This window comes from Mustela lutreola, chromosome 5, assembly GCF_030435805.1.
Source record: "Mustela lutreola isolate mMusLut2 chromosome 5, mMusLut2.pri, whole genome shotgun sequence".
NCBI classification, from domain to species: Eukaryota; Metazoa; Chordata; class Mammalia; order Carnivora; family Mustelidae; genus Mustela; species Mustela lutreola.
Window position 1 is genome coordinate 152,601,127 of NC_081294.1, and position 14,195 is coordinate 152,615,321.

General features: G+C 37.3%; 1 protein-coding gene across 1 annotated transcript; it reads left to right on the forward strand.

The window, feature by feature from the left end:
* The first annotated feature begins 12,501 nt into the window (after positions 1-12,501).
* LOC131831200 (olfactory receptor 2Y1B) lies at positions 12,502-13,459 on the forward strand. The gene is given in 2 exon segments (XM_059173375.1): positions 12,502-12,962; positions 12,964-13,459. Coding segments are annotated over 2 exon segments (957 nt in total).
* The last annotated feature ends 736 nt before the right edge of the window (positions 13,460-14,195 follow it).

Genomic DNA, 14,195 nt, shown 5'->3' on the forward strand with positions numbered 1-14,195 from the left:
ACAATTGCTAAATCATAGGGTAGTTTTATTATATTGATTTTTGTGATAGCTTATGTTTCCATATTTTACAAAAGTATATCTTATACCTTAAATTTTATAAATATGTTGTACTATATGTATTCTTTTTTGTCTATTGTTCTATGCCTTCAAAAAGTTTATAGATTGTTTCTATGTTGATTTTAGAACATTATTCTAGTAAAATAGGGCTCATAAATAAACTCAAAACATTTCCAATAATTTGTTCTTTTTTCTTTTCCTATAAATTATTGCCAAGATTCTTTAGGTACAGAAGAAAGCTGTCCCTTTAAAAGGGGAATTCTGACTTTTGAATGGGCATAGATGGAGATCCTACTTTTCAGTTTTGATCAAGTTTTGATCATCAAGCAGTTTTGATCATCTGTCCAAGGGCAGATATTTGGGCAGTAAGATGAGAGAAAAACAGTGATATTCTCTAGTCTCAGGCTTTTCTATGCTAGACTACCTTGTGCTGTCTGTAAAAGAACATTGGCATGTAGACATTGATCTAAAACATGAAGAACACACATAGGAAATCTCATAGGAATATGGCATTTAGGAATGCATTGCATGGTCAGGTCCAAACTACTTGGTTTTATAAGTATTGTGATATCCAGGAGTAATATTAGTGGTGCTGCTATAGTTATTGTTGTTTTAATCATCTTGATATAGATCAGCATGTTGATGATTCAGAAGAAAAGGGAAAAGGGCCGAATCCATGTTAAGATTTTCAGTTTGAGCTATCTTACAGTTAATGGGACTGCTACCAATGGCCTGAAAGCTACTTAGAAAATAAGTTGTTCACAGGAAAAGACCTCAGGAAATGGAAAGAACATGACAGCCTCATAACTGAAATTATTAAAAATGTGTCTAATTTTGAAGACTGACATTCTTTCTGTCATGACAGAAATGTCATGGCATTTGTCCGTCTGACAAAGTTAGTGGCTGAGATCATGTCTGCAGGCCTGCTTTGTATGGCTGACTTAACAAAAGTTTGTATGTATAACAAGAAGTGCAATGAGTTTCCCAGGAACCCAAAGCCAATTTTAGAGATGGAGAAAATCTTCAGAAACACATCCATTGGAAACATTGTCCTCATGGCTTCTTTAGATCTTTAGAATGCAGGCAGCACAACCTAAAAAATCATACAAATACAATTTAAAATGAAAAGTTAGAAGTAACTAAACCTTGGAAAAAGAAAACAAGACGTCTTTAGTGCTTCATTATTCATGTATAGAAATGTGAAATTTCTGTACATTGACTTTGTATTCTACAACTTTACCAAATTTGTTTATCAGTTCTAGCAGTTTTTGTTTGTTTGTTTTTTTATTTTGGTGGAGTCTACTGGGTTTTCTACATAGAATATTATGTCATCTGCAAACAGTGAAAGTTTTACTTCTTTCTTGCTCATTTGGATGCCTTTTATTTCTTCCTGTTGTCAGATTTCTGAGGCTAGGACTTCCAGGTCTATGTTACCTAACAATGGTGAGGCTGTCCTGTTTGTGACCATAGAGGAAAAGCTCTCAGTTTTTCCCAATTGGGGATCATATTAGCTGTGGTATTTTTGTATTTGGCCTTTATTATGTTGAGGTATGTTCCCTCTATCCCTACTTTGTCAAGGCTTTTTATTAAGAATGGATACTATGCTTGGCCAAGTGCTTTTTCTCCATCTATTGAAATGATAATAAGGTTCTTCCTTTTTATTTAAGAATTACTTAAATTCTTGATAGTTTCATGTGATATTAGCTTAGGTGTACAATTCAGTGATTCAGCACTTCCATACAACACAAGTTACTGATTACAATAAGTGAATTCCTTAATCCTTATCAGCTATTTAACCCATCTCCTGACCCACCTCCCTTCTGATAACCATCAGTTTGTTTTCTGTAAGTAAGAGTCTATTTCTTGGTTTGCTTCTCTCATTTTCCCCCTTTGATCATTTGTTTTGTTTCTTAAATCCCACATATGAGTGAAATCATGTGGTATTTGTCTTTCTCTGATTGACTTCTTTCGCTTAGCATAACACTCTCCAGATCCACCCACATCATGGCACACACATCATGGCAAATGTCCAGATTTCATTCACTTTTCATGGCTTAGTAATATTACATATACACACACACACACACACACCTCACATCTTCTTTATCCTTTCATCCGTTGATGGGCACTCAGGCTATTTCCATAGTTTGGCAATTGTAGATAATGCTGCTATAAACATTGGGGTGCATGTATCCATTTGAATTAGTATTTTTTGTATTCTTTGGGTAAATACCAGTAATACAATTTCTGGAGCATAAGGTAGTTCTATTTTTAACTTTTTGAGAGACTTCCATATGTTTTCCAGAGTGACTGCATTAGTTTGCATTCCTAGCATAGTGCAAGAAGGGCTCCTTTTTCCCTCATCCTTGCCAACACCTGATGTTTCTTGTGCTGTTGATTTGGAAAACTGTCTATTCGTATCTTATGCCCTTTTTAAGTTGGATTATTCATTTGGGGGGTTGGATTTTATAAGATTTTTAAATAAATTTTGGATACTAACTCTTTATCAGATATGCCATTTGTAAAAATCTTTGCCCATTCCATAGGTTGCTTTTTGGTTTTGTTGATTTTTTCTTTTGCTGTGGAGAAGTTTTTTATTTTGATGCTGTTGCAATAGTTTATTTTTGCTTTTGTTTTCCTTGCCTCAGGAGACCTAGCTATAAAGGAGCAACTATGTCTAATGTCAGAGAAGTTACTGCCTATTTTATTTTCTAGGGTTTTTATAGTTTCAGGCCTCACATTTAGGTCTTTAGTCAACTTTGAATATATTTTTGTGTATGGTGTCAGAATGTGGTCCAGTTTCATTCTTTTGCATATTATTGTCCAGTTTTCCAACACCATTTGTTGAAGAGACATCCCCCCGCCCGCCCCCCCCCCCCCCGGATATTCTTTCCTGCTTTGTTGAAGATTATTTGGCCATATAGTTGCGGGTTCATTTTTGGATTTTCTATTTGATTCCATTGATCTATGTGTCTGTTTTGGTGCTAGTACCATACTATTTTGATCACTACAGCTTTGTAACATGAAGTCTGGAAAAAAAGAAAAGCTTTGCTTTCTTTTTTTTCCAGGTTGCTTTGGCGTTTTAGGGTCTTTTGGGGTTCCATACAAATTTTAGGATTGTTTGTTCTAGCTCTAAAAAAAATGTTGTTGGTATTTTGATAGGGATTGCATAAATATGTAGATTGCTTTTGGGCAGTAGAGATTTTAACAGATGCAAAAAAAGCATTTGACAAAGGACAACATCCATTCATGATAAAAGTCTTCAACAAAGTAGGGCTAAAGGGAACATATTTCAACATAATAAAGGCCATCTATGGAAAGCACTCAGTAACATCAAACTCCATAGGGAAAAACTGAGAGCTTTTCCTCTATGGTCAGAAAAAAGACAGGGATGTCCTCTCTCACCACTGTTATTTAGCACAGTACTGGAAGTCCTAACCTCAGAAACCAGACAACACAAAGAGATAAAGGGCATCCAAAATGGCAAGGGAGAAGTAAAACTTTCATTATTTCCAGATGACATGATACTTTATATAGAAAACCTGAAAAACTCCACCAAAATTTTGCTAGAAATGATACACAAATTTAGTGAAGTCACAGGATACAAAATCAGCATATGGAAATCTCTTGCCTTTCTATAAAACAATAATGAAGGAGTAGAAAAGAAATTAAGGAATCAATCCCATTTATAATTGCACCAAATACAATAAGATACTTACAAATAAACTTAACTAAAGAGGTAACAAGCATGTACTCTGAAAAATATAAAACAATGATGAAAGAAATTGAAGACACAAAGAAATGGAACGATATTTCATGCTCATGAAGAACAGACATTGTTTTGTGTTTTTTTTTGTCATTTTAAAATATATTGGCATAAAGTTGTATTTTTTTAATTAACATATATTATTTGTTTCAGGAGTACAGGTCTGTGATTCATCAGTCTTACACAGTTCACAGCACTCAGCATAGCATATACCCTCCCTAATGCCCATCACCCAGCCACCCATCTCTCTCACACCCTTGCCCTCCAGCAACCCTCAGTTTGTTTCCTGAGATTAAGAGTCTCTTATGGTGGGACGCCTGGGTGGCTCAGTCGGTAGGTTCCTGGGATCAAGTCCCGCATTGGGTTCCTTGCTCAGAGGAGAGCCTGCTTCTCTCTCTGACAAATAAATAAAACCTTAAAAAACAAAACAAAAAAAGTCTCCGATGGTTTTTCTAAAGAACAAACTGTTAAAATGCCTATTTTACCCAAAGCAATCTACATATTTAATGCAATTCCCATCTTCTTTTTTAATAGGACAAAATTTTTAATTCATTTTTTTATGTGTAGATTTCCCAAATTTTATACCATCTTGCCTTAGTAAGTAGTACAATTAAAGGGCTTTCTATGGTCAAGTATTGTGGAGAAGCTTCAAGTAAGGTAAAGTTACAGATGTTTACTTACTGAATTAGTTGGGATAACTAAGTTGTTTAAGGTTATAACAATCAAAATAAGGTGTTTTGCAAATGCAGAGAACATGATATATTTTATTCTCCAAAAATTTGTTAATTACCTTTGACCCTCATAGTTCAATATGCTTTGGGTAAACTAGTTAAAACCAGATCAACACGGTTTTCTCATTCCTAAATTTGAAACTACGTGTTTTTTTTTAACAACGTGGATGGACCTCGATAGTGTAAGTGAAATAAGTCAGTCAGAGAGAGGTGAATACCATATATCTTCCCTCATATGTGGAATTTAAGAAAGAGAACAAATAAACAAACAAAGAGAGGGACAAGCAAAAAATCAGACTCTTAAAGTAAGCCCCTTCTCTTTAACAAATACCGAACTGAAAACCTGATTCTTGAAGTACCATAGAAATGGCAAACATTATTCTCAATTGTTTGGTTACTTTCTACTTAGCTTCCTAGTCTCTTTCCTTAAACATTGCAAGGACTGCTTGATTTCTTAGGAGAAATATAAATTACTTTTCATGGCCTTCCTACTCTTTGGAACCTGGCACTAAAATCCTGAATTTCTTAGGAGCTTGACCTCCACTTTGTCTCTTCGGTCCTATAAAGTCATCAGAAGCTCTCCTGGCTTCTCTGTTCCTTGGAAAAATGTTTTCAGTGCCTCCATAGTTTTTGTCTCATGTCAATGGTTGGAATAATTCCCATGGGGAAATTTTCTTATAAATTATTAGGCCACTACATGCAGTTTTTCCTACTCTATGACCTCGGTTTTTCAAATCCTCGTCATGAACAGTTTCCTCAAAGATTTGTTTTGTTTTCCTCAAATTTTAGCTTTCCTGGGTTATAGTTTTGTTCTTCTAAAATTTCTCTTAAGGCAAAGCAGAAACCTGTATTCATTATTTCTGATGAAGAAATACTTATTCTGTTTTAGGTATTTTGTTATTTTTCAGTTATTTACTTCCTTTCTAATAACAGCACAACAAAAATGATTTTCAGTGATGTGATATTCAGAATTTTCTTCTAAAATTACACAGTTTTGGTTTTGCGGTCACTTATGACCTATACTGATATCTTATTAATTTGTGTTTAATAAAGAACTCCACAGGTGAGATTATGTGAACTTTGGCTAATATGTTAATTAAAATTTTTAGGAGAACACACAGATGAAATATTCTTTTGACTAAAAAAATTTTCTGGATGGTGGCTATAATGTAAATTTCCCAAGAGGCAAAGGAACTTTCTATCTGCCCAATATATTTATTGAACATATTCCAATCCCAGCAACTCCCATTGAGCACAGATCAAACCAAAGCATCTGTGTTTATTTTTATTTCCCCCTTGTTTCTCTTGTTTTGGATTATCACCATGCTAAATAATATCCCAGACATACAAAATAGCATGGATATAAACATCTCTTGTTGGGTGTAGTTATCTAGGAAATATTATACACCAGCAGGGAACAATGTTCAATTATGAGAAGCATAGTTATTTGTAATTTCCTCTTTGTGTTCTTCATGGTCTGGTCCAGTTTCTACAAACACTGAAAGAAAATTCAAGACATGAGCAAGATCAAGCACACACAGATATCCCCCTCAAAGTAGAAAGCCTCCCAAACTATCCTCTTCCTTCTGGTTCTGTTTTTATTTCTTTAAGCAATTCTTTCTTCATTGAACTCTTGGTATTTACCCAAGAATCTTACTTGGCAGTGCGTCAGTGTCTTCTCTGCAGTTACCCAACCCTCTGCCCTTTGATCCTGATCCACAGTAACAGGATCATTCCTAATTTCTGAGCTGCTCTTACTCAGATTAAAACCTCTATGCTTATAAAGCAATTTTGGGTGCCATCCCCAGAGTTTTTGTTGCATCTGAAGATTCCATGAGAAGATTTCCATTTCAAAGTGGGAGCCTGCTTCGAGAATTTAATGTAGACTGGCTTCTTTTACTTAAAAAATATAAACTTAAGCTTCATCCATTTCTTTGCATGGATTGATAGCCCTTTAAAAAAATTGCTGAACAGTATTCCACTGTATGGATGTACTACTTTATTTATTATTCATCTACTGAAGGACATCTTGTGCACTTCTCATTTTGGATGGTTGTTCATAAAGCTGGTAGCAACAGGGATGCTTAGGTGGCTCAGTCAGTTAAGCAACTGCCTTTGGCTCAGGTCATGATCCCAGGGTCCTGGGATCGAGTCCTACAATAGGCCCCTTGCTAGAAGGAGTCTGCTTCTCTTTCTACCTGCTGCTCCCTCTGCTTGTGCTTTCTGTCAAATGAATAAATAAAATCTTTAAAAAATAAAGCTGGTATCAACAATCACATGCAAGTTTTTGTGTGGGGCATAAAGTTTGAAACCTGTCAGGTAAATACCTAGTACTATGATTGCTGGGTCATACAGTAAGGCAATGTTTAGCTGGGCCTTTTATGTTTTAAACTGAAAATATTAATTTACTCAATTCACCTGAATTTTTAAAAACCAGATGTCTACATAGTGAGTGAAAACTATGTCCCTAGTCTCAATCCAGAAGTTACTGTATGGGAATGAAGAGTATGCTAATTTTTATTGGGTAAATTGAAGGATGTAACAGAAAACATTTTGTAGCCTAGCTTTATTTTATTGTTTATCTCTCAAACTGTCTTATTGGTGTAAATTCAGCCAAAATCACTGCTATAAATACCATACACCTTAATCATAGTAAAAAAATGATGAGATATTATGAATAGGGAGTCTGCTCCTTTGTTTTTTGGTTCTTCCTTTTATTCTGTTCCCCAAGAGTATCTAGTTTATTCTTCTTTCTATTCAGACCAATAAAATGTTGGGGACTATATAAATACTCCTAAGAATTTAATAACACATTTATTAACCTAGATATTTTTAAACTTCAGAGAAGATGTGGAGAAACAGGCTTCGGTGCCTCAGGAAGTTCATCCTTCTTGCTACTTATTCCTTCTCCCGAGGCCCCTCATCATTTCACAATAATTGATCACTTAGGGGCTCTTCCTTCAGAGATGTTTTTGCAGAGTAAACAAGTGAAGGTTGCAATGGATTTGAAACACGGGGTCATCACACTTCTCAAAGCTCCCTGGGCACTTACTATAAAAGTTGCCTGAAATCACGAACTAAGTCTTTTGGAGGGGAAGAAAGAACTCCTAGCCACCAGGCTAAATCAACATCTTGATACATCTTGGGGTTCATTGAGCACAATGGACAGGCTCTCAGCTGACAGGTGCCAGAAATTGACATAGCTTATAGAAACCTAGGTGTACTAGATATTAACCTTGATCCATTACAAACTCTTTTTTTTTTTTTTTTTTTAAAGACTCAGGATCATGTCTTTGCCCATTTCTGGGAGGGAAATGAGAAGAGGATGAGGACATGACTTGGGGGCATATAATAATTTCTAAGAGTGGGACACAAACAAATAGTTCGTGGGCTAAAGCAGAAAAGAATGATAAGAAGAGAAGCAAAAGGAGGTGCTGGCAGGTTTTGCTAAATCCCACCTTTTGTCCTTGGTCCCACTATGCTGTTGTGGTGGATAAGTTTTACTCACTCTGAAATGAAGACTTGTTAGCCTTGGCAAGGAGAAAACTCAGTTCTGCATCTTGCTGCTTGGGCAATTACTTTGGTTGTGGTAGGGAGATGAGACCCCTGTGTCTGAGAGAGCCCTAGCAGAGCTTCCCTTCTCTACCCAAGTATTCGGATTTCTCTACCCACACTAGGACTTTATGTGTGATAAAGAGTGTGAGAGAAACATAACTTTTAACACATCAGACTGAAAAATGTGTGCGAAGGTGAGTATTGTTTCTTTACCCTCAATCTCTCTAGATGCAGGGTTGTAGCTGGGAGGGACTGAAAAGCCAGGACATAGGTCTCATGAGTGCCCAAATTAGACTTTCCACATTGGCATAAAACTGGGTCATTAATGCCTTTAAGGTTCTACAAAGGTGGTTTTTTTTTTTTTTAATTAAAAGGACACTTCTTTATAATAAAGATGACAACTGGGGTTGAACGCTTGATCTTTCCTCCATTCTTTTTACAATCCTGAGTAGTCAGGATTGGCAATGGTTTTTGTTGAATAACTGGCAGCTCCCCCTCTACTCTTCACCCTCTACTCAATAAACATTTACCAATTGCCTGGTATGTGCCAGGCACTAGGAGCTATAACTACAAGGGGATTATATGAATAACCACCTATAATAATACAAGCACTATTATATTACAGTTTAGTAATCATGAACTTTGGAACCAGTTAACAGTTTAACGTTCATGTGTATAATCTTCTATAATTTTCAAGATAACCCTATGAAAAAATATTATGATATTGTCACTTAAAAATTTTTTTTAAAAGATTTTATTTATTTATTTGACAGAGAGAGAGATCACAAGTAGGCAGAGAGGCAGGCAGAGAGAGAGGGGAAGCAGGTTCCCCGCTGAGCAGAGAGCCCGATGTGGCATTGGGCTCTCTTGATCTCAGGATCCTGAGATCCTGACCTGAGCGGAAGTCAGAGGCTTAACTTCACTTATAAACTGGCTCTCCCATTATATATGTATCCCCCTTGCTTCTGTGCAATCCCAAATTACTCCCAATCAATTTTCTTTCTCCTGTCTCCTCACCTTGTTTTAAGCCACCCAGGTGCCCCAATATTTTCATTTTTTAAACCAAGACCCACAAAGGTTAAAGACATTCCCAAGTTCACATATGTAGTAAATGGCTGAGCCAGACAGAGTCCTCTTGATTTCATGTTTAATACTCTAGGCTGTACATTTTAGCCTGATTCAAGTTTTCTGAATCAGTTCAAACAAGAATCACTGAGTGAACTCATCTATCATTGATTATGATGAGTTTAATATCCTTAGTTCTTTATCAAATTTTAGCAAACCTGTATAACTCTTTGATGAACTCATTCCTCTTATTCCAATTAAACCTTTTCTCTTCACCATCACCATTTTCCTCGTGTCTCCTTATTCTCCCCATGGAGAATCTGAACAGTTTTTCTAAGAAAGACGTCGTGTGGTAGTTCATTTTGTGGTTCAATTATCATGATATAAAAAAGTAAAAAGCAGCTGTCAGATTATTTTTATTATAACTGGCTTTTGTAAAATTTAAAGACTTCAAAGTAGTCCAAAGAAGTGAAGAATTGAATTTTCTCTACCTGTACATAGGGTTTTACCTCTTGTTTCAGTTTGCCAAGTTCATATTACAAAGATATATAATATATGTCAAGCCCACTTCCACAGGAAGAACATGAAATAATTTGTAATCAAATGCATAGAAAACTGCAGAGTCTTCATAGGGCCTGGGGTTGATGGAACCACAGAGTCACATGATGGCAAGACCTTGATTTGGCAATGGATGTATGGAGTTTAATCTCAAATGGCCAAAGACAGTAGATGGGGCAAGGTGGATATGTGAGGCAGTGTGGGGCGGGGAGATAGACAGTAGTGAAGACTGGGAACTAGAGAGGAATGTCTGCTTAAAGTTTACCCCCAACAAATTAGCATTGTAGATGAATATTGGCTTGGTGCTACACCAATTTTTTTTTTTTTTTTTTTTTTGCTACACCAATTTTTAAACGAGATACTAGAAATTGTAATTAAAAAATAAAATCCCCCAATTTTAAAAGTTTTATGTGAGTCAAACAAAATATGAGTTTCCAGTTTTGGTTCAAAGGTCACACACTCGAGATCTTTAAACAGATATTAACTGACTTTAAAAAGATATTAATATGCACTTGTCACTTGCCAGACATTTGACAGCGGATGGAGACTTATTAATGAACAAAACTGATGGAGATTTAATAATGAACATTGTCACATCTCTGAGCTCTGTCCTCAGGGTGTCTGAGAACTCAATTTTTCACTTATAAATTGGCTCTACCATTACATCCTGTATGTTTCCCCCTTGCTTCTGTGCAATCCCAAATTATTCCCAATCAATTTTCCTTCCCCTGTCTCCTCACTTTGTTTTAATTCGTAGTGAGTTTTTAAATTTATGCATAAATTATTAGAAAATTATTCACTCTTACAGTATGTAAAAGCTTCCTTATTAAATTTGTTTAATCATTAGTTCTAATGAACTGTGGACAAAGACACAAAGAATATTTTATATACACCATTGCCCCACCCTTACCATCTCAATATGCTCAGTCCAAAGGCATGAAGAGTGCAGATAATAACCTGCATACCAATAGAGAGATAAGATACTGTTGCAAGGAGGGAGGCCAGAAGCTCTAAGAAAAAGTCTTTCTTAATTCAATGAGTAGTGAAGGGGAAAATACAGTTTGAAAGACCTGAATATCTCAAAACTTACTGAAGTCAGTGGCACTCTATCTCCAAGACAATTCTATGAAGTATTTCTGTTTAACAGAAGAGGGATAACTGGAAAAGTCAGAGAAAGAATCGAGGTAGACATTTTTAATGGTACAGATGGAGATGACCTTTTGCTTCACTGTCTGATTTCTCCTTTAACTTCTGTTCCAATAGAGTGAATTTGTTATCTAATTTTGCTTTCTTTCTTTGTACCATTTTTTATAATTCCTATTTAAAGTACTCAAATTACTTTACCTTCTAGCTCATTTATTAGAGATCTATTGCCTTACTATCATTGACAGGAGCTACTCCAAGAAAGTGGGTGTCTCACAAAATTTTGTCCCACAAAACTGAGTGTTCCATTGCCTCTGGTACATAAGAATAAAATGAATCTGGTTGCCTTATATTTGACTCAAATTAAAAAGGATGTGAAACATACAATCATATGTATAATTTATAAGAAAATTATTTTTTAAGTGATTTTATCATTCTCAGACTAGTCATCCAGAGTAGTTTCATCCACATGAAAATTTAAATAAGTCAAGAGCGTAGGAGGAGGGGTGACCTGGGTGACTCTGTCAGTTAAGCATCTGCCTTGGGCTCAGATCATGACCTCAGGGTCCTGGGATGGAGCCCTGCATTGTTCTTTGCACAGCAGGGAGTCTTCTCCCTTTCTCTCTGCCCCCTGCCCCTACTTGTTCTATCTCTAAAATAAATAAATAAAATCATTTTAAAAATTGAGAGGAGATAATTAGAGAATTTGTGAAGATTCGTTTGGAATGAACAATAGCCTGAGTCTGAAACCATTCCCTTCAAATAGGAAAGGGTGTTTTGAAGTACTTGCTCCCAATGGTGGGAGACTTCCCAAGAGCTACTTGGGGATTTCAGTAAGTGCATATTTTAGTTGGGAGAGAGCAGAGTGGACCAGGTCAGAAATTCTGGGGGATGAGAAAAGAGCCAACAGCTACTACAGTGCAGATTCAAAACCATCTTGGCTGCTGCAGTGGTTTTGAGACAAATATGAAAGGGACCTTCCACAGGAAAAGGGAGAGCTAGTGCAGGGTTGTCCCAAGTCTAAACCAATAGGGCCATCAGTGGGACAAAGGGATCAAATAGTATGATGCTGGGAGAGAATGCTGGATCTCCAGAGGCTGCAAAAGTTGATGGAAGCTTCATAGGAGGAGATGCACCAGCCCAGGCTGGGAACCGGCCAAATTGTTGTCCCAGTAAGGAAGCTTCTAAGAACCTGAGCTCTTCCCATGAGAGAAGAGTCAGCTCTTTAAACATCTCCTAGGCTCAGAGAGTAAGAACTGTTTTGTAACTCCTTCCCTTCCCCTATGCACTTCCCAAATAGGAGGACCCTATGGTCAGGGGCAGGGGGAGAGAGAAACTGCCCAAATCCTTTCCCTCAAGCACAAGGGTGTCACCAGGAAGGAGTCCTATCTGGGGAGAGGATAAGACTGAATGTTAATCAGATTATGAATTTTTAGTATTCATGGGATCGGGCTTTCAAATTAGTGAACTTAGATGCTGTTTGTGTTTATAACTGAAATTGGTTGTGATACATTTATTACTGTGGAAGTCATGTACCTACAGGAGTTTCATCCAATTGCCAGGAGAAATAAGATAGAAAGGAAAATAAGAAGCAAAAATATAGAATTTAGGTCACATCTAAGGACCATGCTTAAATCCATTATGTATATTAATTACCCACTTATTCTTAAATCCCACTGCAGAGTGTGTGGGATCTCCTGCAGTGATAGGGCTGAAGAGGAGATTGAAACAGCTAATGACAGCACAGGTGGGGATTTCATCTTAGTGGGCTTCTCTGAGCGGCCTGAGTTAGAGCTGATTCTCTCCCTCTTTGTCCTGACATTCTACACGATAACCCTTGTGGGCAATGTGGCCATCATCTTGCTCTCGATCCTGGACACTGGATTCCACACACCCATGTACTTCTTCCTTAGAAACCTCTCTGTTCTAGACCTCTGCTTCACTACCAGCATTGTCCCTCAGATGCTCGTGAACATGTGGGGTGGCAACAAGAAGATTAGCTATGCTGGCTGCATGGTCCAGTACTGGGTGGCCTTGGCACTTGGCTCCACTGAGTGTGTTCTCCTTGCAGTGATGGCAATAGACCGCAGCTTCCTGGTGTTCTGGTTTTGCCAACTCCTTTCTACAGTCCTCAATGGCCATAGTGCTGCCTCGATGTGGAAACCGGCGTGTGAACCATTTCTTTTGTGAACTGTTGATCATTGTTAAACTCTCCTGTGTGGATACTGGCCCAACAGAATCTAAAATGTTTATCGCCCGGCTAATCATCCTAGGCATGCCTGTCTCCATCATCTTGACCACTTATCTGTGCATCACCAGAGCCGTAGTAAAAATGCGCCCAGCAGAAGGAAGGAAAAAGGCCTTTGGGACCTGTGCCTCCCACCTAATGGTAGTCTCACTCTTCTATGGGACCATTATGTTTTTGTATCTGCAGCCCAAGGACAACTACTCCCAGGACCAGAGCACAGCACTGGCGGTGCTATACATGATCCTTGCTCCAACACTCAACCCTCTGATCTACACACTGAGGAATAAGGATGTGAAGAAAGCAGTCAGGAGGTTGATAGGGAAGGAGCAGGTATAGGGAGATCAAGAGTGGGAAGAACAGGTGAGGCAACCACTGGAGACATATGTGGGGTGTACCTGTTTTAACTGCACTTGCTTCATCTTCCTTTGAGGGGCTTGGAAAATCTGCTGTGTTCTAACCAATAGCTATTCCTGGGATCCTTATAGGGTGGGCACTCACCGGAAGGAAACTTGACCATTCCTTAAAGTAACCTCTGGCCAAGGCAATCCTCACTGGCAAGTAATTCTGTGACCCACTGTTGATGATTTCCTATTTTCAATGCATAGTCACTAACTTATTCAAATGCACCAAATATACATTTAGATACTATAATAATACCAGTGATAATTCTACTATATTTATTAAGCTGCTACATGGCCCTAGAAGCTTCTTAATTTTCTCCATCACCACATTCACTGCACCATTATCAAAACAGTCAGGCATATGGTTTAGTCAGTAACATACAGTGCGATACTTGTCCATCATGAATAAATATATGAGAACAAGAACAAAAGAATAAAAGATGAGTAGACAGAGTTTACACAGTGTCCCAAGGATTCCTGTTTCTCAGAACTGGAAGGAATACCATGACTATTCAAGGCCAGGTTATAGAACATGTCAAACTCCATCCAGTTTAGGACAGTTTTAAAGATGTTTGAATAATAGGAATAAACACATTTGCTTGCTGGATATATAGACAATCAATAAATTTCAAAATTACAAAAATGATAACTGAACAAGGGGACTATTATTA